At 43.2% G+C, this 26,977-nt stretch overlaps 1 protein-coding gene across 1 annotated transcript; it reads left to right on the top strand.

The window, feature by feature from the left end:
* On the top strand, positions 1–26,739 carry FAM196A (family with sequence similarity 196, member A). Its single transcript, XM_010022709.1, has 3 exons — positions 1–1,196; positions 19,034–19,105; positions 26,556–26,739. Exons 1-3 carry the CDS (start codon positions 1–3, stop codon positions 26,737–26,739), a joined length of 1,452 nt encoding a protein of 483 aa, XP_010021011.1.
* Positions 26,740–26,977: the final 238 nt, after the last annotated feature.

The following is a 26,977-nucleotide window of genomic DNA, read 5'->3' as shown; positions in this document are numbered from 1 at the left end:
ATGGTGAGTAAGGAGCCCAGCAAATGCTTACTCACCACCTCAGAAAGCGAAGTTGAACCAGCGGCTTCACTCGCACTGGAGATGAAATACGCGCTGGATCCCAACCGGCAGATCAAGAAACGGAACAAAGCCCTCCAGGTGAGGTTTAAAGATATCTGCGAGGCCCAGAACGAGCAGAGGGACAAAGAGCTCTCCACCACACCGGATCCCGACAAGAGAGAAGCCAAGTCCATTTCCTACAAAACCTATCGCAAGTACATGACGGTGCCTGCCCGGAGGTCGATACCCAACGTCACCAAGAGCACAGGAGTCCAGACTTCCCCTGATCTTAAAAAGTGTTACCAGACCTTCCCTCTGGACCGCAAAAAAGGGAATATTCTTAAAAGCGCCTCGACCGTCGACACCTTCAAGGGTCAAAACAACGGGTTTCTAATAGATGTGAAGGACAAAGACAGCGGGAGCTCAGGGGAGGCCGTTCAGTGGGGCAAGAAGGCTGGGAGCCTGCAGACAGCAGAGTTCATTTCCCACATCAACGAGCGCTCCAGCGCGGCATCGCGCGACAACGGCGCCGAGGCGTGGGAAAGCACTGGTTTGCACAGCTCTCCCACAGGCACGCCACCTCCTCCTCCTCCTCTCCCAAACTCATCCGACCCCGCTTTGGAGGATCCCACCACCGCTGCCCGGCCACCCAGCCGAGGGAAACAGGCAGCGGGGAGCGAGGAGGCCACCCAAGCCCTCCACGGGAGGGTCTTCAAGACCGAGGTGGCCGCTGTTTATTTGCCAGCGCCTGGTTCCAACGCCTCGCAGCCCGACTTGTCACGCCTCACGGCCGAGACCAACTGGTCGCCGTGCCCAGCAGCCGAGGAGGACAAAAGGAGGACGGTGCACCTCAACGGTGCTCAGCCCCAGGCGGCGGGAGATGCTCGAGCCTGCTCGTCGCGGGCGCAGTGTCAAGCCTCTGAATGTAATGAACAGACCCTTCCGCTGAACGTGTCGCCCATGGAGGAGAACCAGCCCTGCCAGACGGCCGTGGCGGTCAGCGAGGAATGCCAACAAATCGTGCCTCACACCGAAGTTGTGGACTTGAAAGCCCAGCTTCAGATGATGGAAAGTTTGATCAGCTCTAGTCAGGAAACCATCAAAGTGTTGCTGGGTGTTATACAGGAGCTAGAGAAAGGAGAAGCTCACAGAGAAGGGTGAGTAGGAGCTGTTTGAATAAGATGTTTTTAATGCCTTTTCTGACAAGTTCTGCCCTTGAATTTGCCAATGTAGATTTGCACGCACGTTCCTCCACAGCACACCGAGACGTTACACGTGGTGCCTCTCACCTGGACTAAGGTTTGATGCCTTAGGCCAGACCTAAGGAAACCTGCCAGCAGTATTCACAGATCTAGCCTCCGCTTGTTTGGGGCTGTAATTAAGTAATTATTTAACGAAGGACCTATAAAATGTCTTCTTGTACCTTTCCTAACGCGCACAGAACGAGCCGCTTTCCAAACAGGATTAGTGAGGATGCTTCCTATCAGCAACTCGTGTTAACCATAATACCTCACACAGCATGAAAAGCAGCAGAAAAACCTTAATTCTGTAAGAGACTTGCCTCTTTTTAAGATTAAGGGATATTATTCCAACTCTTCATATAATTCCATTAATGGCATATGAATCTTGTCTGGTTTATTTGCACCTTCTGAATTGTTAATGATGCTTCTTTCAGAAGGGAATTAAATGAAAAGTTGGAATATCAAAGTCTTCTTTGCGGCATTCACACTGCTTTACACATGACAAAAGCATAAAGAAGCTAAATGTTGTTTATCCCTAACTTACATTACTTAAATCAACCTATAAGGCATTACAGAGAGTTACTATAACACGGTACAACCTTTAGTCATTACCCAGACAGTTCAACCCACCTCTCACGTTACCTTAAGCATTTTGCAGGCTTGCCTTAGTTCACTAATCTTTATTCAGTGAATGCACCTCAAGATGTGCACTGTTTGTGTGGGTTTAAATACCTCTGTAATTAAATCCTAATTTCTCTGAAGAAATCTGGATTTTAAAATTAGAAGCCTGTAGCTCGTGCTACTTGAGGCAGCACATGTTTGCATCAGAGCCAAAAAGGTACATCTTAAGATTTGCAATTCAACTCTTTCTTGAGGAATGTAGAAATCATCTCGTTAATCCTTAAAATTCAAAGTGTTTTGCATTAATAAATCATCTGAGCTCTCGGATGATGCTGTCAACACAGCCTTAGCATTTTAGTTTACTACTATTAGAATACCTTGTCAAGTTCTGAATCTTCAGCCTGAGAAGCTTCTTGATCTAGCTGAAAGCAACACAGGCTTCGATGATCTTAAAGGCTTTTTCCAACTGGAATGATTTTATGATTCCATGATTTGTTAATTCTTATTCAGAAAAAGTATTCCTCTGACTTTAACTTACAGAAACTGCAAGAGAGTTGGAGAGAAGTGGCATGCTGCTTGTCAAATCACAACACATAGAGAAATAGTTCTTCATCATAACTCATCATCGATCATCGAGAGCCCTGTGTGTATCAACACCCACATCTACCCACAAAGTCATCTGCTATAAATACCACTGCTTCCTCCATACACTTGTATATCAATTTTTTAGCTTCTCCCAAAGATAGTAGAGCAACAGCAAATACTCTTTTTATTGCCCTCACATAAGCAGACCCATTTAATGTAGCCAGCACTATGAGTGTATCTCTGCCCTCAGCACAGAAAAGGTCTTGCCCAAACTATCGATGATCACTCGTATCTCCACATAATCCTTCTGGAGTTGTCAACCTGACAAAGCTGTAGCCTGTATTAGCCCTAAAATAGCAGAACTATCCATAAATCCCTGTTCTTCAGAATATCTTACTGCCTCTCATACAGACTTGTGTGTTAAAGTCTGCAAGACTACACTGTATTTGACTAAAAAGAGCTGATTTATCAGTATTCCTTTACTTCCTCCCCATAGGTCCCCCAGTAGTGGAGAAATCATCACCTCAATATACATCACGCATTTTGAACATCTTTACAAACATGCTGTGGTATGTGGAAGAGAATTAAAATGTTTTCCTGATCCTTTGACATTAACTGTAATCAGTGGTTGAGGTTAATTATAAAAATTGGAAGCAAAATATCTACAAATCCAAGTGAGATTTCCCATAAAGGAGTTCTTTTAAACACCACATACAGAGGTGCTGCATTAAAACTTACCAAAAGGAGAACAGGGTTTCTACTTGGAGCCGCTTTCAGCTACGCTTAGTATGTTCTAGGCCTGTCCCAAACATGCCCCCTCCCAGCTAGACATGAAGGATGGAGAGATGGAGAAGGAAGAAAGGAGACACATACTTTGATGTTTTCCTCCTGTTTTAGGAATTCTTTTATTCCAGATCCCTCTAATTTTCTAGCACCTGGTTGTTTTAGAGGAGATTACACAAAGGAGTCCAACTTGGGCCATTTCTGTTCTCCACTGATCACACTCTAGAGCTGATGGAACACTCTGTTCTCATGCACAGCATCAACACATTATTAACATGAAGCCTGTCTTTATCCCTATTTCTCTCAAATTAGACAACTATTTCAGTAATAGGCTGCCTTGGTTTTTATTAGAATAATCCTTTCCAATTATTGCATTCATTTCTACAACACTTTTACCACTGAGACCCACCACTGTGTACACTACTATGGATCTTCTCAATTTTAGCATATTGAGCTTTTCTTCCTTGTATAACCAGGTGTTAGGTCAGTTTGTTACAAGAAATTAAAAGCAATCCTAGTGCTACATCTCTGCTCATTGTAGTGTATCAGAGACATCCATCTGCTGAAACAGAGAACAATGTGTTTAGGGCACTCTCCTGGTTTTCTGATGGATATTAAATTCCTTACGACAACATACCTCAAGAAACAAATACAAATGCCACAGTGCTGTTAGAGAAAGCAAACAAAAACTCAGCTAAATCTCTTAATCAGATTTTTCTCCCTTCAAGGAAATCAGCGTTCTTTAAGTGCTGTTGTAGTGCCATGGGACTAGTGCTCAGTGGATTCATTTTCACTAATATGCTGGAGGTCTTGAACTGCTATTACTGCAATTCATCACTAAATGAGCCTATGCCAGCAAAATTGTCTCAGCAACTCTGAAGGTAGTGGTATCATCCTGCTGGGCGAATAGCAGCTCTGTATACTTTTCAGAACGTTACTACCACATTATTACAATTAGAAGCAACAAACAGCACTCAACTCAGTGGAATAAAAAGGGGAAAACCATGGGAGAAGGGATTGAAGCTCAGAGCCAGCTCTAAGACCTGATGGAGCCAAGACTTTGAGGCTGAAGCGTGACCAACCTCTTCCTCTGACCTGGGACCAGACTCCATTTGTTGGTCACAGAACACAAAACCGAGGCCATCAGGAGACACATCTCTTAACCCTCAGGCACTGCATCTATTTTAATGCATTAAATCCATCTAAATAACACCTTGTAGATTTGGGGACAGGGGTACAAATCATCACCCACCTGTGATCCCCCAGTATCAAAGGGAATTACTAAAACTATCTATTTACGTGCATCATCATTTATCAAATCTTTGGCCAAGTGGTAATTATACCTTCCTATGTGGAAAATTCTACCAAAACCCAAGATTTCATCACAGCAAATGTCTGTGTTTGACACTGAATGTGTTACATCACATTCCATGTCTCTATTAAGTCATGCACGAACCAAAGTAACAGCAGCAGCTTAAGACTCCCAGCTTAAAGTTGAAGGAAACACTGATTTACATGATGCAAGGTACAGCTGTACAACACAAAACAAGCTTTATGCTCTGAATGACGTTTGCTTTACCTTCTAGTGCACTATTAGGAGCCTATAAACTAGAGACACACTGGGCTGCGTTCAGATACAGTGTGCTCATTCGAGCGAGCCAAATTCTGCTCTGTGTATGGAGCCTCAGTGAGAGCAACAGGACAGAAAGCAAAACACACATCACCAATTCCAAACCTTGCTAACAAACACCTACAGAACAGAAGATGAACAGATAATCAGAACTATTTTGCTGCTCTTGAACACTGATGACCTGCCCTTTAAATCCTGGCACTGAAAAGTAAGGGTAACGTGGGGCCCTTCTCATTCCACAACAAATGAGTAGTTTGGATGAAGGAAGTGCTCAATTTGCCACACAAAAGTAAGTTGGTGTATTTTGACTCTGAGAGGCCAAATGGTGCACATTAGACCAGAGCTAAATGAATCTGTTTCAGAGGTAACTTACATTCATTCATTAGCTGACACTGGTGCAGGAATTCAAAGAGCTCTCAGCAAACATTGATGAAACAAGCAGTCCCAGGCTCCTCCAAAGAGGCTTTGAAAGAGCATGTTCTCATGGACAGCATTTACATGTCCTGTTTTTCAATGAAAAAGGGGTATTTGTGTCTCTTATTATCGATTTTAAGTAGAAAATGAAACAGTTTGGTGTGTGTCTGGGTGGACGTTTGCCCTAAAGAGGAGACGAGAGCTTCACCTGGTGCAGAGACAGCACTCAAGTACTCCTGGCTTGAAAATACCACAAGAGTCGTCCTTCAGGTCACAAGAGTTGAGCATAAATCTACCATCCCAACTCAGGAATGATGGCAAATGAAAATGAGATAACCAGAGCGATTAGTACACAGCTTGTTGGCTTTTCCTCTCCTCAGGAATTACTTCAAGTCCAGCCCAGCCATTCAGCTCAGACGAAGCAGACCAAGCAAATCAAGGTAGCAACAACCTTTGCTGTCTACCTCAGTCCATCCACACATGAGCCAATACTCTTAAATCCTGGGATTTCTTTATTTCATGTGAGGAGAAAAGGAAGCTTTAAGAGTTTACAGGAACACAGCCTCTGAAAGCACAGCCTTTGGAAGCAACATGCAGAAATAACCTGACGTGGTTTCAGCTGGGATCTCCCCCCTCTTTGGATTTGCTTTTTCAATTACAGACACAGCAAAGGAGAAGTTTAACAAAATCATTTCTAAGAGAGACGTGGGAATGGAGGGAAGATAAATAAATATAACCACAGAAAACAGCTGCACGACACATAAATATATGAAAACCAGAAAGAAAACAACCAATTCCACCCATGACACACAAATTGTATCATACACTGAGCACCACCAGGTTTTAAGCAACTGTAGTAGCAGCCCTTTGGAACAGGACTACATGATTCCTTCCTTTTCAACTCTGATCTTCACAGACATCCATTTTGCCTGCCCTTTGCTGTGGTCATGTTCATCCTGACTGTTATCCTCACTCCAGTTGCTGTATTTCAGCAGACCATGCCTGAATGCAGATACTCCAAAACACCTGTAACAATTCACCTTTCCAAGGCAGACACAGGAAATCCCCTTGGATGCATTTTCCTTAGTCAAGGAAAAGAAACTATTTTTGCATAAGTCAGTGCTTTGTGGGTCTTGCGCTCTTTGGGCCAGTGGATGCTTGGGCTGTTTGGTTCTGTCTTTTGTAAGTTCTAACCCATACATCCCATTTTCTCTGCTGTTTCCACAAATACCATTCTTAAGAGCGAAGCATTCAACTACTGTAGTAGCAGTCTTTATTTTCTAGTTCCCACAGAGACAGAACACCCTTCCTTTACTTACAGCCATTTCTATAACTACTCCCTCACTTGTTCTAACTATGCAGTTAATTCTGATCTTTCAAAGCTGAACTGTCAGGCTCTGTCACTGCCCAAAAGGCATATGTGTCACACTAAACTTGGAGCCATATTCAAGCAGAATGCATTCTGTGATCATTTATGCTTTTCCATTAGGCCACTAAAGCAGTTTTAAGTTAAATTCTTTGCATTTGGAGCTGTGACAGGTCCTACCCCCGTACCCTGTGCTCATTTCCCAATTACAGCTCATCTCTCAGCCATTACTCAGACACTCACTTATCCTGAAAGCAGGGAAAGTATAAAGATGCAATAAAAGTCCATTTACCTGCCCTCACTGTAAGTAGCCTGGTTTTCTGAGCTATAAAGCAGTATTCCAGCCTTCTCCCTTCTGTATTCCCCCCAAGCTGATGCCTCTCAGAGCTCAATGTACCTCGCCACAGCACAGTCATTCTATGCCACAACTGCTATTTCCTAATGCAGACTATTTCAATACCTACTGTCAGTGCACATGATCCCCCTTCCTCATTTCAGTAATCCCAAATGAAAGCTGATTAGATAAGATCCATCACTGAAAGATCCGTAGCATTCAAGGTAAAAGATCCACCTCACCCAAGGTTTAAAATCTTATTAGAATCCCAGAGTGGTTCGTGTTGGAAGGGACCTTAAAGCTCCTCCAGCTCCAACCCCCTGCCCCGGGCAGGGACACCTTCCACTAGAGCAGGTTGCTCCAAGCCCCTGTGTCCAACCTGGCCTTGAACACTGCCAGGGATGGGGCAGCCACAGCTTCTCTGGGCACCCTGTGCCAGCACCTCAGCACCCTCACAGGGAAGAGCTTCTGCCCAAGAGCTCATCTCAATCTCCCCTCGGGCAGGTTCAAGCCATTCCCCTTGTCCTGTCCCTACATCCCTTGTCCAAAGCCCCTCTCCAGGTCTCCTGGAGCCCCTTTAGGCCCTGGAGCTGCTCTAAGGTCTCCCCAGAGCACAGCAGAGGGGCAGGATCCCCTCCCTGAGCTGCTGCTCACGCTCTGGGGGTGCACCCAGCACACGGGGGGTTCCGGGCTGCAAGAACACACTTTTTCTGGGTGTGATCACCAAGAACCAATGTGGAGTTAGATCTGCCAGGACAGGTAACCTGAGTGTTTCAAAGGCCTTTGAAACTTGATTAGATTTGTATTTTAGGTAGGATTTTTCATTAGAGTTGGATTTATTCTGTTGCTCATAACCAAAGCTACAGACTGAATTGTCAGAGTGGATAAAAAGGGCAAACTTTCAGAGTTCACAAATGTCCCTGGAACAGATCTAATAGTTACCAGAGTACCTAAACACTGTAACATTTAAGATAAAGAGCACTGTGCTAATAACCCCACTATCAGCAGCAGCTCACCTATCAAACATCCTTGGTTAGGAATACAGTGGTAGGAGGTTTTCAACAAGCAAGCCATGATGAACAGGAATGCAAAGTGAACTGTTAGCAACAACCAGGATGTGGAATAAAGAGAAAACAAACGAAGAAGAAGAAACACAACCTTTTTAGCAGAGTTACCTGATCTTAATGCTTACTGTGTTTTCTCAAAGGACACTAGGAACATGCTAAGTCTTGGGGAAAAAACACCCTTATTTTTCTGCTATATTTCAGTTTTTATCTGCATAAGCTCTACAGGCACAATTCTAAGAAACAGTATTTGAAGTACTCAGAATTCAATTTCTCTCTAGTTGCTATTGAGTAGACTTTAAACCCAAGATGAACTATCATCCTCCACCTCCCCATTTGAGCAGGGCCCAGCACCGCTTCAGCCTTTGCAGGGAAATCAAAGTTCCAGGCTTTGCCAGCAGATCGGCTGCAGTGACACCAAGGCCAATAAAAGCAAATTGCCACAATTCAGAGCTGGAATCACTGATGAAGTCTCATAATGAACAGCAAAGAATAGTGTCAGCAGACTACGTTCCTGCTAAATATATCTGAACTGCTGCAGATCGCACGGGAAGCTTTGCCAACTGTCACCAAGCTGTCCAAATCACATACCTGCGAGGAAAAGTTTTTCTGCTAAATCAGGCTTTGACAGAGGATGTTATTTAGGTACTGAATTAACCAGTTTTCACTTTCCACAATTAGAATAATCCTTTAATAACTGCATTTTGACTGTCGGAACTATTAGAATCCAGAGAGACAGAGCAATGAGACAAGTACCCATCTAGTCAGGTAAAAGTGAGACAGAATGAGCTTTACAGTGTCACAGCTCTCACTGCTGTTCATTTGCCATGAGATTAATCCCCAGATTTCTAATTGACACCTACTTCTGAGCCCCTGTGCTCACACAAAGAGACATTTATCTCTTACCCTCGCTAGGGAAAAACGGGTTTTGACTGGGCAATGTTAGTAAAAAGACGTGTCTGAAGAGAGATGGGTGCTTTGGTTGAGGCTCCCAGCTCTCCAGATACCAGAATTAAGACATAAAGATGCAGTTCAATCTTAAGAAAGCTCCTGCGCTTCCATTCAGGGAACTGATGAAGAGTTGACCTGGATTCAAGTATCTGTGGACTGTTTCAGTATCTGGAGGAAAACATCTTTTAAGTGAGGAGCTCCCAGGCACGTGCCTGCCCATCCTCGCTCCGTGCCACCTCCATCACTGCTGGTTTCTTCAATTCTAGATCCAGGAACTGTTCTCAGCTCAGCTCTTCATAAAAATAAGGTGGTCTACACTGTTTTGTAGCTCTTAGCAGCTTCATTTGAAAATACAGAGGGATTTTGAAGCTAGATGAGTGAATAGATAACCAAGTTTCGATAGGCAGCAGTCCAACACAGGGTTTGCTGCCTGCAGTCAGCACTGGGTTACTCTTCCCTGTCATTGAACCTTTCTTCCATGTTACAAGCAAACACTTAGAAAAGCAGCAGTTTAACAGAATACTTCAGTGAAAGTGAACAATTCTGAGCTTCTTATGAGGGTTCATTACGATGGTTTTACATCTTATGGAGCAGCAGCACAGGATCAGATGTGTTACAGGACAACCAGGAAGGAAAACTGCCATTCAAAAGGAGACTGGAAATCTCTCCAAACACACCCAGTTCTGCTTAACCCTCTTTTACTAATAAGATGCTGATGAAGATGTTTTTCACCACATCAGTTGCTGCATGAACCAGCCAGAAGAGGACACTCAGCACTCTAGTGCGTGTACTACAGCTTTTTTCCCTTGGTTCCAGTCTCCTGAGAAGATATGATAGAAGCTAAGTGTCATCTAATAACTCATAAGCACGAGAGCCTGGGCTGTAGCATGAGCAGAGGTATTTTGACATTAACAAGGCAATTTACACTCTGGAGTAGTTCAAGCTGACATGACTTACATCATATCCTTGGTAAATGCAAGGAGATTTGTTTACTTCATTGTCAGCCACACAAGCTCAGAAAGAACTCCGAGGGGTGGGACCTTTCTGAGCATCTCAGTGCAAAGCTCAGGCAGCTGGTGAGCCAAGGCTCTACACATTCTCCTGGACTGGAGTAAAATCTACCATTACTTAAGGAAATAAGAAGAGAACAAAGTACCAAGGACTTGCGAGTTACTCAGCGCTTCTGTGGTCCATCCTGATATTTTTTATTCTCCATACAGTTCCTCATCCTTCTTGCAAGTACCACACAAGCAGCCACATCACTGGCCAGCAATTCATACACCATACTTCTAATGTTATGCTACTGCAGAATATAGAATCATAGAATCAACTAGGTTGGAAAAGACCTTTAAGACCATCAAGCCCAAACAGTACGCCAGGACTGCCAAGCCCACCACTAAAGTGTATCACTGAGGGCCTCATCTACACGGTTTGTGAGCACTTAATATGTAGAATTGTAAACAAGCTCTTTGGTTTCCATATAGATGGCTAATGTAGTGGTTACTGTAAGCTGGTATAGGCTTACTGATGTAGAGGACAGACTGACATGAGCTCTGGGGCAGAAGCTCTTCCCTGTGAGGGTGCTGAGGCGCTGGCACAGGGTGCCCAGAGAAGCTGTGGCTGCCCCATCCCTGGCAGTGTTCAAGGGCAGGTTGGACACAGGGGCTTGGAGCAACCTGCTCTAGTGGAAGGTGTCCCTGCCCGTGGCAGGGGTTGGAGCTGGAGGAGCTTTAAGGTCCCTTCAACCCAAACCATTCCAGGATTCTGTAATTCTATGTGTCTGGTTTTTTGGTGACAACATGCAGCAGTGAAGAAGCTGGGTTTGGGCTGCGTGACCCTGTCAAGCATCCACTGTGACTCTGCTTGTTCTGTGTTTTACTGTTAATGCATCCCTTGACAAACCTATTTTTCAGTTCCTAAAGCATGGATGGGATTTGCTGTCCTCCAGGGAATGCAGCTCTCTGCACCATGCCATAGGATTCTATGTAATGCAGACTTTACTATTCGAGCTTGTGCTGAAATCTCTATCACTTGGAAGTGATCACAAACCATCTGACAGACTAGTCATTTCTTCCATCTTCCCTCCTTTAGAGGGACAATGCCTGCGAGCAGCCTTCTGAATCTGAAAGTCCAAGTCAAGCGACAGCCAAGGTGGTGTTTTAATACAGCTACTACCCATAGGCACACTATTAGCTTATACTTACAAAACACCCTTTGCTCTCATCGGTTGAGAGGGTTTCATCTGCATTAGAACTGTGCTGTTATGAATCTTGGTGCTGTGGCTGATGAAGGTCTATTACCACAGAGGGAGAGCTGGATAATCTCTCCGTAGCTGAGAATCCATTCAGCTCCAGGCAGGAGCACCAGGGAGGTGATAGGGGCCGGGCTGCATGCAGGGAGTCCTGCGTGCTGACTACACCACAGCACAGGACACATCACCCCAGCTAGTCCCCAAAATCACACGCAGAAGGAATTCATTATAAAATGAGGTGGATTTGGGGGTGGAAGAGGAAGGCTGGCACAGTCTGAAGCTGCAGTTAAACGATGGGTGCAGGACACATGATGAGGAGTCTTGGGGCATCCGAGTAATGATGCTCTGAGGTCAGGAGTAAATCACAGCAAAGAGATTTGGAGTGCAAAGGGTAAAGAGACAGACCTCATCCGAGTGTAACCACCGGAGTGTGCTCCCTGATAACTGCTGGCAGTGTCTGGCCTCAGAACTGCACGCCAGGAATACAGATGCTGTTCAGCCACAGCAAACACCTTCCCTGAACTACTCGTAATACAAAGCGTTGACATTTTAATTCTCCTCCTGACTCCTCTGATGAGACAACAGAGGCACAAATATTCAAGACAGATGCTAGACCTTGTATGCACCTAATTCCTGTAAGACTTCGTGATTTCCCTTGAAATACATTATAATTCTCTCCATTCTCAGTGGGTTTTTTTCTTCAGTCATCGGGCACCCCTATTAAAATATGGGGTTTATTGTGGGCTTTTTTAAACGCTTCACTCCCCGACTAACCTGAGTCTAATATAAAATGTATTTACGGGGTGAAAGCACTTCAATTGCTGTCTTGGGAGTCATGGCATCCACCCACAGCGCAAATACCTCAAAAAGAGAATTAGTCATCTGCTTCCAACTGTCAGGATTCAGTAAGAGACAACAAAGTACTGTCTTGGAAACAGGCTGAAAAATCTCACCACTGAGCTCCTGTACATTTCAAAGTATTTTCAGAAACCCAATGAATAATATCAGCCCTGGAATAACAAGACAGATAAGGGGGAAATAAGAGTGGAAAAAAGATTCTGGTATTCTTTTAGAGCATCAGAAAATTTCTGCTTTCATCCTCTGCCGTCAGTTAAAAAAGACTTTCAAAACTGAGGTAGTGGATTTGTGCAGTCCTTCTTTCGTCTTATTTTAGTGTGTGTTAAAACATAGAATCCCAGACTGGTTTGTGTTGGAAGGGACCTTAAAGCTCCTCCAGCTCCAACCCCTGCCCCGGGCAGGGACACCTTCCACTAGAGCAGGTTGCTCCAAGCCCCTGTGTCTAACCTGGCCTTGAACACTGCCAGGGATGGGGCAGCCACAGCTTCTCTGGGCACCCTGTGCCAGCGCCTCAGCACCCTCACAGGGAAGAGCTTCTGCCTCAGAGCTCATCTCAATCTCCCCTCTGGCAGGTTCAAGCCATTCCCCTTGTCCTGTCCCTACAGGCCCTTGTAACAATGGCAAATCCTGACAACAAGTCCATGAGACCTTTCTAAGTAAGTCAGGCAACAGCTTCCAGCTGTGTGGAGCTGGAGGTATGAGACAGCTACAAGCCCCTCTTAGGTCTCTGCAGGAACCACAGAGCAGTATCAAAGAGCTGGCTTCCACTCTTGATGATAACACAACCCATACAAATCAGCACACACAAATCAGCTCCAGCCAACCCGATGCAGGGCACACTGAAGCACCTCTTTCTCTAGCTGCTCTGAGCAGTCTAAGGCTATCCCCACTGCTGGTGGAGTTAACCCACACTTTGTCACATGAAGGGGAACAGATCCTCTCAAACACAAGTCTATGTTCAGAAACCATGTAGACAAGGCCCTCAGTGCCATGGGTTAGTGGTGGCCTTGGCAGTGCTGGGGTAAAGGTTGGATGTGATCATCTTAAAGGTTTTTTTCAACTTAGTTGATTCAATGATGCTGTTCACTGGGAGACACACCAAGGATGCTCCCAGGGCTGGGACTAGGGTAGCAAATGAGCAACGCCAACAAACAACAGAAAAAAGAAAACATCTTCAGGTGAAAGCTGAGGAGAAAATAAAGAGGCAGAGAAACAAACAGCAAACCCCAGCACACCTCTGAAAGGGATGAAACAATTCAATGTTTGCATCTAGCTGCAGACATCAAACAGAAAAGCCTCAAGATGATTGCTCAAAGCACAACACTACTGACTCTTGAGCTTTATCAGGCTGCACTGCTATCATCTACAAATCAGAACTGCTAACTATGAATGTAGTGAAAACCCAGGAGCAGTGGGGCTCAAACAGTTTTACTCCTGGTCTGCTGGGCAAGTGATTTTTCAGAACACCTTTATATGTTTTATACCTGTACATACCCACTGGTTTGATGGCAGAATGTAAGTTCTTAAAGGAACCAGGGGCAGATACTCATCCCGCAGGAACATGATTTCGCTGATACAAATGGGTTTACATGAGGTTTTCCATTGAGCTGGAATGACTAATCTTTCCTAGGGTAGACTAAACCTATATGGCTAAACAGCTTTTAACCTGCAACACATATACAGGTTATTTCCCTTCAGTTTACATAGCTAAAACATGACTTACTCAAGCCAGAAACGCATCTTAGACACACATGACATGGTGCAGTCATCTTACTCTGCCAGAAGACAAATTATGTTAACAGTATGGAGAATTTTCTCCTGAAGCATAGTTATTAGTAGCACTTTAGAGTAGGAAACAAAGGTTTTGAGAAGTTCTCCACCAGACTCTGTGTTTAAACCGTTACTCTGTAAAGACAGATAACATGAGTGTGTTTAGCTGTACTACCAGTAGTCCCAGCAAGAGCAGGCTGTGCATGGAGATACAACACCCATTTATACAAAGGCATAGGGAGAACCATGGCCTACACGTCTTCAGCTATTCAGCACAGTCAGAACTGTCGCTTCAAAACCACTTCAAAGGCCCACTGCCTGCTTAAGATAATTTGTTTCACTGTATTTTAATAAAAACATCAATAAAAAGAAGAATCTTGAAGTCTGTTTATGCTCTTGGTGGTGGATACATCAGAAGTGTGATGGACATCAATATCCGCGAAAGAGCACACCCATCAGCGTATAAAGGCGCTGTGAAGCACAGCCACTTGAGGAACATCGTGCCATTAAGTCACTCAGCTGATACTAAGTATTCCCTACATCTCAGCAGATAGGAGAAGACATCCAGATGGAACAGACCTAACACTCCAAATTGCTTTATAATCCCTGGAATGTCAAGGCCAGGTTGGACACAGGGGCTTGGAGCAACCTGCTCTAGTGGAAGGTGTCCCTGCCCGTGGCAGGGGTTGGAGCTGGAGGAGCTTTAAGGTCCCTTCAACCCAAACCATTCCAGGATTCTATGTCCAGGATACTTGAATTAGTGCCTCTTCTCTAGCCACCAACTGAACAATAGGGAAAAATCAGCATATCCAGATCTGAGCTTCCCCCTCTCAGCCAAATGGGGTCTCCAATTTGAACAAGCAAAAACCCCACTCAAATGCCAAGATTGTGATGTTACAGTTGGTATTTTCAAGAAAAGCCTTAAGCAGGTTCAGGAATTCTGCATTTCACAGGGATCCTGAGGGTGTCATTCCCTCAGGCTGCCTGAAAACTGCAGCCTAGTATTAGTTATTGCCAGTCCATGCAATACAGGGGCTCTTCATTATAGTATTTTAATACTTGGAAGTGTTAATTGAGGTTAAGCTCTGTTTGTGCCAAGAATGCTGAAAGAAAGGCAAGAAAATGAAAGCCTCCTGAAAATAAGACGTAATGGAGATCACAAGCATGTGTGGAAAACTGAGTATAGAGCTATCATTCCCAAGGTGACTGAACCAGGTGGATGCAGCCACAGCAACACGGCTATCCCAAATTCAGTCCTTCTCCAGCACCACATCACACAGGAGGTTAACCATGCCCATCTGTGTGCACCCCTATGAAACGAAGATGAAAGATGTAAGGTATCAAAGAATGTAGCTATTGGAGTAATGACTGCTTTTAGTGTACATCCAAACACATTAAGTAGAAGGAAGTACAGTAATATTATGAATACCAGGGATGCTCATTAAACAAATATATGCATTCAGTTCCTTCCTTGTAGATCAGCATGCATCCCATCAAACTAGGAATGAATAGTGCTGTGTTGACTTTGCTGTACTGATAGGATTAAACACCCCCCCCATATATATGTGTGCGTGTGTGTATATATATATATATCTCTCTCATACGCTATGTTCTTTATCGTTTTGGAGGAAACAAATATAAGGTAGTACAGGTACTAGCCAGAAAGGAGCCTACTTAAACCAAAACATTTCCTTCAGCATCCATGAGAGAAGTATTTTTCCCAGTATGAACTAAAACATCAGGAATGAACTTGTGTTAGAAGACAAATTGACAAGTGCTGTCTTCAAACTGCACCTCAAATCTTTATATCAGCAGATGCGTCCTGTCCAGGACAGGCCTTTGCTCTTCCCTTTCAAGCTCAGTGCACCTTTCCCGGCCCTGGTGCCCCACTGCTGGTCTGACAGTTTCACAGATGCAAAGGCAAAAAAGGCTACTTTTGTGATTTCCAAACCCTGCCCGTTTTAGGAGAGCTGAAGCAAGCTGTCCCTGCTGCAGCATGAACATGCAAACCTCTGCATTGAGAGCCCTCAGGAACACCCAGGGAGCACAGCACGCAGGTAGAGCCAGGATGAGGCCAGGAGACCAAGATGACAACCAGAAGGGCAAAATCAACCACCTCTCATTCAATGTGCACCTTTTTTGGTCACACCCGAGTACCAAAAACCTAACTAGGTCTCCATGTCACTTCAAGGCTGATGGATATTAGTCTTCCTTGGGAACAGTGAGGCATCACGGACACATCCACACACCAAAGCAGTGGAGCACAGGTGCCCCAATTTGCACACCATATGGGTCAGCACAACCTTGTGGTGATCAGCTTCAACCTTCTCAAAGAATGGAGTTAAAAAGGGAGAGGCTGAAGCAAGTTACAAAGTGTAACACTACTTAAACTGATGAGGCATTCCCAAAATCAAGATGTTGAGATTGGTAAAATGAGCTGCAAAGCTTAATGCCGAGATGATTTTTATGTGAAGTACATTGCCCATGGGATGCATAGCCTGGGGGGAACTGCTGGCTCCCAGGCATCTCAGTGCAACGTGAAATAACTCCACTTTGGATCTGAACCAGACCAAACCCAACTTTCATTTCTCTAAAAAGAATATAACTCTTCTGTAAGTATCTTTGCTTTGTGAATAACATCACATTTTGCAGGTTTTGTTCTTACTGAAAGTAACAACTGGTTTAGCAATGAAGAATGGTCTCTAACCTGAGCTCTTCTGCACTGGAATACCCCTAAAACCATTTTTAAGGGGAAGGAAAATGTAGCTTATTCAAAATACTCCACCTCACAAGGAAAGAATAACCACCCAGAACTCTGCTTTCCTGAACCTGGTACCCAGAGTGTGCTCACAAACTGGTTCTAGTAGTTTACACTGGTAGGAAGCTCTATTCTTCAGTAGGTCTGCACTGCAAATCAACCTCGCTGCTAAGATGTACATGGAAACATGACAATAGTGAAATCCTTGCTGGCATCAAGCAGATGAATTCTGTGCATGTGTTTATGTAGATGTGAAAACAGGAGTGTGAGAGTCCAAAGCCCTGGGGTATCAACAAAGGAATTGTTTCATGAAGAGTTTAATTTATATAGAAATAATTGAATTTATACTGTACTAACTGTCACATACACAGTCCTGGCTACGAGCTGTCAAACCGCTGTATGGAAACCAAGCACTGTGATACCTTGCAGTGTTCTTGGGGCTCACAAAGAGGTCTGACTGATAGGATGGTTCAGAGAAGGCAACACTCCTAAAGCCATGGCTTGAAAAGAATATCATGTCTGAAAAGCTAAGAATATTCAATAAGCAAACTGATGCTTTAAGTTTATCATAAATTACATCCAACCAGGAAAAAATAGATGTATCACAGCAAATAGTAAAGCTTGGGAATGGCACCGGTGCTAAAACCAAGTGGTCAGTTGAGAAACCAGGATTTCAAACTGATGATCCAAAAATCATATAATTTAAGTATTTATATCAAAGGACCATTTTCATCAGCTTAATGAGTCTTCCTTATACCATCAACTAGGAAATACGTTTCTAAGTACTTGGAAGTCTGGAGTTATTGTGCACTTGGAGATCATCATGCATTAGGAATATAAATACAATACTGAAAACTCAAGTTTTAGGAAGACGACTAAGCTTATCTGCTGCCCTATTGTTAATATATTAAAAGCACTGCAAGTTACAGAAGCAGGACTACAGTTTACGACTGTACCTGTACATCCACATAAACACCAACCAGAGCATGACTTATGCCGAGTAACCAACCACATTGGGGGAGTTTATCCCAACTAAAACACTGTTTTTGTAAGATGGACACGGTGCTGGTGGGATCTGGTTGGTAACTAAAGCAGCGATGATACACATGCTTCTGTGTAGCATAAAATCATAGAATCATAGGATGGTTTAGGTTGGAAGGGACCTTAAGATCATCCAGTTCCAGTCCCCTATCGTGGGAAGGGATGCCTCACACTAGAGCTCATCACCCAAAGTTCAGAAACAAACCTGTATGATTTTTAATACTGAAACGTGTTTCTTTGGGTGTTTAATACCATATGACTCCTTGTGAAGTTCTGCATCAGGCTGAGTGGGCTATCACTGGGATATGCTCACCACTACAGAGTTGTCCCAGCAGCTCTGATTTACCAAGGGGAATGGCTTGAACCTGCCAGAGGGGAGATTGAGATGAGCTCTGAGGCAGAAGCTCTTCCCTGTGAGGGTGCTGAGGCGCTGGCACAGGGTGCCCAGAGAAGCTGTGGCTGCCCCATCCCTGGCAGTGTTCAAGGCCAGGTTGGGCACAGGGGCTTGGAGCAACCTGCTCTAGTGGAAGGTGTCCCTGCCCGTGGCAGGGGTTGGAGCTGGAGGAGCTTTAAGGTCCCTTCCAACACAAACCAGTCTGGGATTCTGGGATTTATTTTGATGAATTTTCTATGCACAAAAAAGTTCTTGCATACCTTAAAACCCCTTTTTAATTCAAACTGACCAGCTCAGAGACAATACATAAGGAAATTAAGACACTGCTCTAGCAGACTTCAAACCAAAGTGTGCCAAAGAACAGCCGTAGGCTACATGAGTACAGAAAGTGTGATTTAAATGGTATTTTCTTCCTTTTAAGACACAAACATCCCTACAACACATCTTCATACCTCATTGCTGAGGCACTGAATTTCTAAATAGATGCCATTTTTCAGTATTATGTTCCATACATCCACCAGTAACTGGGAAAAGCCTCAGGGATTTGAGAAAGCAGAGAGAAAACAAACCAGCCTGTTTACAGTTATGGTTCATCACCTTGGTTCACAGCAGCTTTATGCAAGAAGAGCTTCACATCACTTAGTTCCTTTGTCGTTTTCCCTTTTATTTCTGTTACCCTTTTGTAAACTAAATGCTTTTATTTTCTCCTTGCAGTTACTCAAGACTCATTTTCCAAATTACTTCATCCTGCCATTGCTCAGTGAACTTGAATATGCTGAATATTGATCCAGGTTTCCTGATGGTTCCATTTTTGCATTCAATATTTATGTTTAAACCCAAAAGAAGCCCTGATTTCTAGGAAAAGCATCATAGAAGGTAAAACCATGTTAAACCAAATTACTCTTTAATGAACTCGTGTTCTTGTCTTTGTAGGCTTTCGTATCGGACTGGTCAGGACACGGCTAATTGCGACACATGCAGGAACAGTGCGTGTATTATCTACAGGTAGGTTAAAATCCTCATATTCCCACTTCTTTTCCGGAGCGATACTAATGCTTTATTCACTAATGAAGGATCAGTTGGTAGCCTGGATTTTTCAGCAGCACAAACACAGCTTCAAAACAGCAGGTAAATTTAACTTTGCTAAAGTCAGCAGAGCCCTGTTTCCGTGTTTTCAGATCAACAGTAGATGGGTATGGTCAGTACAACTGCTGTAGCTGCTGGATGGGAAGTGTTACAGAGTCTGAGCTTCATTGTCCCATTGCTAGAAATACTTAATATGTTCTGTCCAACAACTCAGCATACTTCAGACTTGTTTTTATAGCAGGAGTGACTGGACTTGGGAAGTGATTTTGACACTGGAGAGCAAAAAGAACCAGGCACAGACCAAAGCCTATACCCTGCCTCCCCTTTTCTGAGGCCACTCCTGTGCAGTTTCTTGCTCAGGGCAGCCTGGGAAGGTACAACACAGCACATTTGCATCAGGAAAACTGTTCTTATTTCATTAGCTAAAAAAAATCCAATTGGAAGTTGTTTAAAAACCTTGATTAAAAGACTTAAAGATTTAAATCAATTTAAATCTGACTGAATCAGTCACAAGATTTAAAGTGAAGGAACCTTCCAGTTCCTACCTCTTTCACTCCCTGCAAATGAACTGACTCCAGAAATGCAGATTTCAAGGCTTTCGCTATCAACAGGCTAACAGAATAGCAGGCTAACAGAATAGCAGGCAGGTCTAGCTCTTGGGTCCCACCAGAGTAACCATGTGGCCTGGAGCAATCAGTGCTGGGCAGTTGCCTGAAGCAAGGTTTCCAGGGGTAGCTTTAGCAAAACTCAGCTCAGCTTTCTGACGGATTAGGAGAATATATGCTGCAGGCAAGAAGAGAGTGCAAAACAGGGGCACTGCGACAAAACGGAATTACTGAGACAAGATAAGTAGCCAGAAGGGATAAAAGAGAAATTCACTGATAAACTGCCACTAAGACTGACTGCCTTGTAGGAGCTCCTGCTCCTCCTCAAGTCACATTAGTAAGGGTGCTAAAACTACTCCTAAACCTTGATTTAACTATGCACACCTCACCTTTGCAGAGGGTCTGCATGAGAAATGCAACATGGAGTTATGTGGTTTCTCTTTAGGACAAAACACCTTTTAGGAACAGATATTAAAGCTCAGGTTAAACTGTTTAACTGAAAACCTGAGTGTGTTTGAGGGCACTGGGTCTTGGAAGCTGTTGGTAAATGTCCAGGTCATACCAGGAGGATTGTTCTGTTTGACGTGCTGTGTGTTCCACTGGCTGCTTTAACAACAGGCTCCCGCTCTGGACCCTCCTCAGGCTTAAGCTCTTTCAACCATGTAGTAGGTAGGGGAGACTTAAGGAAAACATAACGAATTCCCTTACAGGACGAATCAGTGATTTAAAGGGAAAACCTGAACTTCTCCATAAGTGACTTGGTTTCTTTTTAATGATGATTCAATTTTGAACACAGCAGCATTAACAACAGAACATTCAGAGCTGTTTCTATCCTTTAAACTGCAGTGAAACAGCATCTGAGAGGAGGGATTAAGTTGCCTTACTGACTACCCAACTGCAGCCTCTAATGTCAAGTGTAGCACAGATGAGAAGCTACAATGCAGAAACAATCAGTGTAATTAAAGATGACTTTGTAGAATATTAATATGTAGCACAAAAGCCATAGACAGTGTAGAAGGAGACAAAAACACACTTGTACTTTCTGTACTTTAAAGGAGTTTTAGCTGCTTTTTAGTATTGAAAATGCTGATACTATTAGTAGACGTTCTAAGAATAGAGTTTTGAGAATACAGTTATTTTGCATTTGAAATCTAATTTTTTTGCTAAGATTTCAAATCTATTGTTATGTTATTTTGTCTTTATACTGAAAAGAATTGTATATATATATATATACTTCTTAGTATTACAGGAAAAAAGAAAACCAGGTTACCTCCTCATTTCTTTTAATAAATAGGAAACTAATCAAACATGAAACATCATTTAAAAGACAAGGTCCCAAAACTTAAACTGCTTTAGCTGTGTGTTTTTTCTTATTGATTTCTAAATTTGATTCCCTGTTTCCCTCACAATTCTTCTTATTTCTTTGATAAAAAATGTTATAGAACTTGTCAGAAACTCCAGACATGGGAGACCCCGACTCCTTCCACCACACAAGACACGCCACATTAACTGCATCACACAGCAATTCGCTGCTTCCACTCCCAATTAAACACCCAATTAGGCCTGAGCTTTAGAGGGGAAAAGGCTCAGTCTAGGTAGGAACAGCTGAGGGACCTGGGGGGTTTAGTCTGGAGAAGAGAAGGCTCAGGGAAGACCTTATCGCTCTCTACAACTGCCTGACAGGAAAGTGTAGTGAGGTGGTGTCGGTCTCTTCTCCCAGGTAACAAGGGATGAGACAAGAGGAAACAGCCTCAAGCTGCCCTAGGGCAGGTTGAGCTGGAGCTGAGGAACAATTCCTTGCCCAGAGGGTGCTCAGGCATTGGAACAGGCTGCCCAGGGCAGGGCTGGAGTCACCGTCCCTGCAAGTGTTCACAGCCCAGGGAGACGAGGCCTCAGTGCCAGGGGTTAGTGGTGGCCTTGGCACTGCTGGGAACGGTTGGACTTGATGAGCTTAAAGGTCTTTTCCAACCTGGTTGATTCTGTGATTATCCTGAAGGCTTCACCAGCCAATGATTTTGGGTAAGGATAGCATCAGCGGTGCTGCCTCTTACAAAGCTCTTGGCTCAAACGCAGCAGAACAACTTCTATGTCAGGCAACAGCATCGCAGTAGGTTGTAAAGCCTGAGCATAAAGTTCCAACTACATAGCAACAGTCTAAAACAGTCAGTAAGAAGTATTCACCATCATGTCTTTATAGTATTTCCAGACAGTATTTAAAATATTAGTAAAAAACTGTGATTAAAGTAGCAAAAATAAACCATTGTCTCAAATGTTGAGCTGTGTCAGATGTTAATCTATTCCATTCATATTGGTATTTCATAATCCAAGGTTTCCAAATCATCCTCTACAAACCAAAAGACAAATATACAAAAGACAGACTTTTACATTTATCTTTTACTAACTAACACAGATTCACCACTGAAATTTTCAAAGATAGAAAGTAAGTGTTACTAAGGTATATTGCCAGGACAAAGGCAACTTAAATACTGATGTCTATCAAAACGTTGCTATTAAGAAGCAATTGCATTGCTATGCAGAAACTGCACCAGTTCTAAACCACCCAAACCCATGTGGACTAAAATCTTCACAGCCTGTTTTATTCTGTAATTATCTCTTAGTGGAACTGTCCTTTCCACTCCTGTTTAAATTACCATCCCCTGTGAACTGTAATCCTTGAACAGAAATCTGTGAGAAAAATGAGGCTCCTCTGTTAATATTGTGCACATTATTCTTAGGCCTTTAGTGTGAATTATTTCTGTGAAGGAACATTCATGCTAGACTTCCTGTTTGGCAAAAAGGTCACTCAATAGCTTTTACGAGATTGCTTTAGTTTTTCTAAGTGAACTTTTAAGACCAAATCATGAGCCAATTTCTGCATAGGGAGAACAAACAAATCAATAATACACTATTGCAGTTACAGACTCCCAGAGTGGTTTGTGTTGAAGGGAGCTTAAAGCTCATCCAGCTCCAACCCCTGCCATGGGCAGGGACACCTTCCACTAGAGCAGGTTGCTCCAAGCCCCTGTGTCCAACCTGGCCTTGAACACTGCCCAGGGATGGAGGAGTTTTGGGGCTGCATCAACCATTAATTTAGCTACTTTTTACTCCTTTGAAATTTTGGATTATGCTGGTTTTCAATATTCAGTTTTGTCTTTGATATTGAAGTTACTTTAAGATGCACTCCAGGTACTCAACAGAACATACATTATCAGAATCTCTGACACGTAACTCTCAATACAACAGTGGCAAATGAAACAGGATTACAATCACAAGTTAATTAGGCAGCACAAGCCCACATGGAAGTAGTTCACTTGTAAAGGTTAGATATAGTGATAATTATTAAAATTCATAAATATGGCAATACAGAGTGGAAATAAGACGAGTAGATATCAATCCCTGAGATAGCATCAGGATAGCAACATCAGGTACCTACATGATAAGAACAGTAATGTCATCTTTTATTTCCTGCCCACATTAATTAATTTACATTCTCTCTCATCTTATCTCTAGACTAAGATGCTTAGCAGTAAAAATGGATCTTAATGGCTTGCTAACACCAGCTGCTTTGGACCCTGGATATCTGGGATCTGCAGGTTGAAATAGGAAATTCAACAGAGATGGCTCAGAAATGTATTAAACTAATTTTCTGAGTGATTAGTACTTATCTTGGATTTTTTTCATCCAGTTAGTGCTATCCAGGAGACACTATGATATTCTTTAATTCCTGGTTTACCTAGCTGACTGCAGTGCAAAGAGTTAGACTGTTCTATAAACACTTGGAGGATTTGGGCCTTAATAATACAAACTAGGCAATAAAAAGGTGAACAGAAAGGGGTGTGAGTAAGATGAGAAAGGTTCAGGTCAAGTAGGAGGAGAAAGGTTTTCCCTTAAGGCAGAATACAGAGGGCTCCATCCTTGGAGGTTTCAAGAGGAAAGCAGATAAAGCCCTCAACAACCCAGTCCTGAAGCTGAATTTGTCCATCTTGCAAATAACCAACATATCCTCTCATTAGCATCTAATAGGCTTAGAATGATTCACGTTAATAACTTGTGACTGTGGCATAAAGAAGAAAACCCATCCATATTTCTAAACTTGTTGCTAGATACCCACCCACAGTCCATATGCTTCAACCCAAATGGTTATGACTCCTCAAGCTCTGTTTTCAATCCCTTATACAGCAACAGGATTAGGGAAAGTTCATTCTGCTGCCAGCACGCAAAACATAAGCTCATCTATTCTCTAAATCATTAAAATAAGTTAGGTCAGCTACTGCAGGCTGAAGTGTTCCAAACTGGCTCTGAATATAGCGAATTACTACATATATTCCTAAGAAAATAAAGAAATTAAACCTCTTCCAAGCCAAGGAATCCAGCAGGAGCTTTAACAAGTAAGATGACAGTTTTGGAAGACCTGTCTCAAACTCTTGTAATCCTCTCTTCCTTCTTTTTCCACTATCCCCAGCCTAAACAAAGCTTCACAAGCTTGGGCAGTTTGTCCAAGCCAACAGCAGAAAATCCTCCACAGCAATCCCTAATCCACAGTGATAGGATTTAGAAAATGGGATAAACCAGAGAAAAGCAGCTTGAGCAAGTTGGCCACCTTGTGTGCACACCTTCAGTGAGGTGTCCAAGGCATCCACCTTGCCCCTCTGCTCTGCTCTTGTGAGACCTCACTTGGAGTATTGTATGCACTTCTGGTGTCCCAAACATAAGAAGGACATGGAGCTGTTGGAGCAAGTCCGGAGGAGGCCATGAGGATGATCAGGGGCTGGAGCAGCTCCCATACAAAGACAGAAGAGAAGCTGCTGGAGACCTCAGAGCAGCTTCCAGTGTCTGAAGGGGGCTACATGGATACTGGAGAGGGGCTCTTCATCAGGGACTGCAGCAATAGGACAAGGGGTGATGGGTTTAAACTGAAACGGGAGATTTATGTTGGTATAAGGAAGCCTTTAGTGTGGTGAGGTACTGGAACAGGTTGCCCAAGGAAGTTGTGAATGTGTAAGTACAGGGAGTTATTATGGGGGAGGCTTAAAGAAGAGTCAAAACCAGACCAAATTTGTAAGTGGAGAGCGCCACATGGCACAAAGAGTATTTCAGGAAGAGGTCATTTTGAGAGGAAACCTGTCGATACTTTGGGTACAAACCCAGCACTGAGCAAAACAGAACTGTCAGAGCTGTGATACGTGACAAAATCAAGGTCATGAATGCAGGAAGTGGAAAGATCTGCAGGTCTGTAACGAGACATAAGGAAGTCATACAAATACATAACGCTTGCTGACTTTAATAGTATTTCATATACTTGATACGAAGACCAAAAATAAAGCCAGCTATAGATAATTTAGGAGGATATGTGGAAAACTACAAAGTAAGTAGGGTTTTGCCTTCTTTTTGCAGCACAAAGACTAAAACCTAAGTTTGCAAACAAACCGCTTGCCTGAAAGGAGCAGGTATGCTACAAAGCTGGATAAATGCATCTTGATAGACAAGAATCAATTCTTCTGCAGAATGTACAGTTCTAAATGCTGAACTAATTGATGTTTTCATTCATCATTTTCAGAGGCAAAATATTCCATTTGGCTGTAAATAGATGAGTCTGAACTGCTGAAAATGGGTTTATACAGTAGAAGATGATAATAACATGGGTTCTGTCATATGGACTAGAACTAAGATGTTTTTTCTCTTAAGATCTATCTTAAATAGGAATTGATTATGAAAGACGTTACTCTCTTCAGCAAGGTTCTATAAAAACAATTCATCTTTTACATCAAGTACTTCTTCAGAGAGCTCCCCTGTAAGAATCACACTCTGAAAGTAAAAATGAACTGTGCCAGAGCTGAAATGCCTTTTTCTTTCCCCGCAATTTTATACAAACCTACTATAATATATGCCATGTAATTTCTGTCCAGATTTACATGTCACTTTAAAATGAGATTTAGAGACCTCTTAAAGAAGAGTCACCTTCATCCTGAGATTCTTTTGTTGTACTACGAAAGCATTTATGTGGTGGGGAGTTCACAATCAACTGATATACCCCCATTTTAGCACAACCAAACCCATGCTGTTTCAGGGTATTTCTAAGCAGCCAGGATTTGGTTTTGGGACAGTATTACCCTTTTGCTGAGGTTTATAACGTGGCTCCTTTGTTTTAGAAGGTAAACTCGAAACAATCTGTAGGACAAATGTTGAAATAAGGGTTGGACGGGGCTTGGAGCAACCTGCTCTAGTGGAAGGTGTCCCTGCCCTTGGCAGGGGGTTGAAGCTGGATGAGCTTTAAGGTCCCTTCCAACACAAACCAGTCTGGGATTCTATGATACAGTCAGCTAAGGAAATGGACCTACATCATTAGATGTTTTAGTCTCAGCAGTCTGGGTTGGGGTGCCTGGCTGCCTCCCCAACCTCCCATGCCATGCAGATGGGGGAGAACCAAGCCTGGGAACCCTCAAAGAGCATTTCACCACACAAATGAGAGGGACAAGGAGTATTTGTAGTTTTCAATCACTTCACAGCACTTCTACCATAATCCTCATAGCCCCCCCTAAACAGCAGGGAGAACTTCACACTATCCCATTTCCATTTCTCTTTTGCAGTATGTCCTTTTCTTCACCTTCCTCTTTCCCCTTTCACTTGTGGTGCAAAAAGTGTGGAGATGCGATTTTAGACATTTATTTTCCATTTGAATTTCATAAATTCAGCATCACATGTTGGTTTAATTGCACTCTTTCTGTCATCCTAATGAGTAATTGCTTTTGTCTTCCCATTTTTAGCGTGGAACTGGATTTTAAACAGCAAGAAGATAAACTACAGCCAGTTCTGAGAAAACTTCATCCTATTGAGGAAACTCAGGTTGCACCTTTGCCTTATTCTCAGGAGAGCTACTCCTCCACTCCCAAGCAAAAATCCAAAACTGAATCAAAAAAGCATGGAAGATGGAAACTCTGGTTCCTTTAACCCAAGTCCATGTGGAGTTCCAGGCCTTCTTTGAAAAACACTTGGAGTTCTATCAATCCTTGATAACAGGATCGTGGTAGACTGAGCAGTTACTGGCCAACGTGGTTCTGACCGTTGTGGTGACATCCAGTTCTCACCCTATGTACCAAAAAGGCCTTTGTACCTATAAACTCCTGTCCAGAAGCAAGGTGTTAAGAGAACCCCTTGCCTAATCCCTTGCCAACTTTGATTTGCAGTT

The sequence above is a fragment of the Nestor notabilis genome, unplaced genomic scaffold (assembly GCF_000696875.1).
Source record: "Nestor notabilis isolate BGI_N333 unplaced genomic scaffold, ASM69687v1 scaffold7949, whole genome shotgun sequence".
NCBI lineage: Eukaryota > Metazoa > Chordata > Aves > Psittaciformes > Psittacidae > Nestor > Nestor notabilis.
The sequence above is the reverse complement of the archived record's forward strand: the minus strand, read 5'-3'. Positions and strand labels throughout refer to the sequence as shown.

Excerpts from the sequence above, each read along its gene's own strand:
- FAM196A (XM_010022709.1), top strand. The coding sequence starts at position 1 with ATGGTGAGTAAGGAGCCCAGCAAATGCTTACTCACCACCTCAGAAAGC. Across the intron at positions 1,197-19,033 it reads GGAGAAGCTCACAGAGAAGG|GCTTTCGTATCGGACTGGTC; the intron begins GTGAGTAGGAGC and ends TTGTCTTTGTAG. Across the intron at positions 19,106-26,555 it reads AGTGCGTGTATTATCTACAG|CGTGGAACTGGATTTTAAAC; the intron begins GTAGGTTAAAAT and ends TCCCATTTTTAG.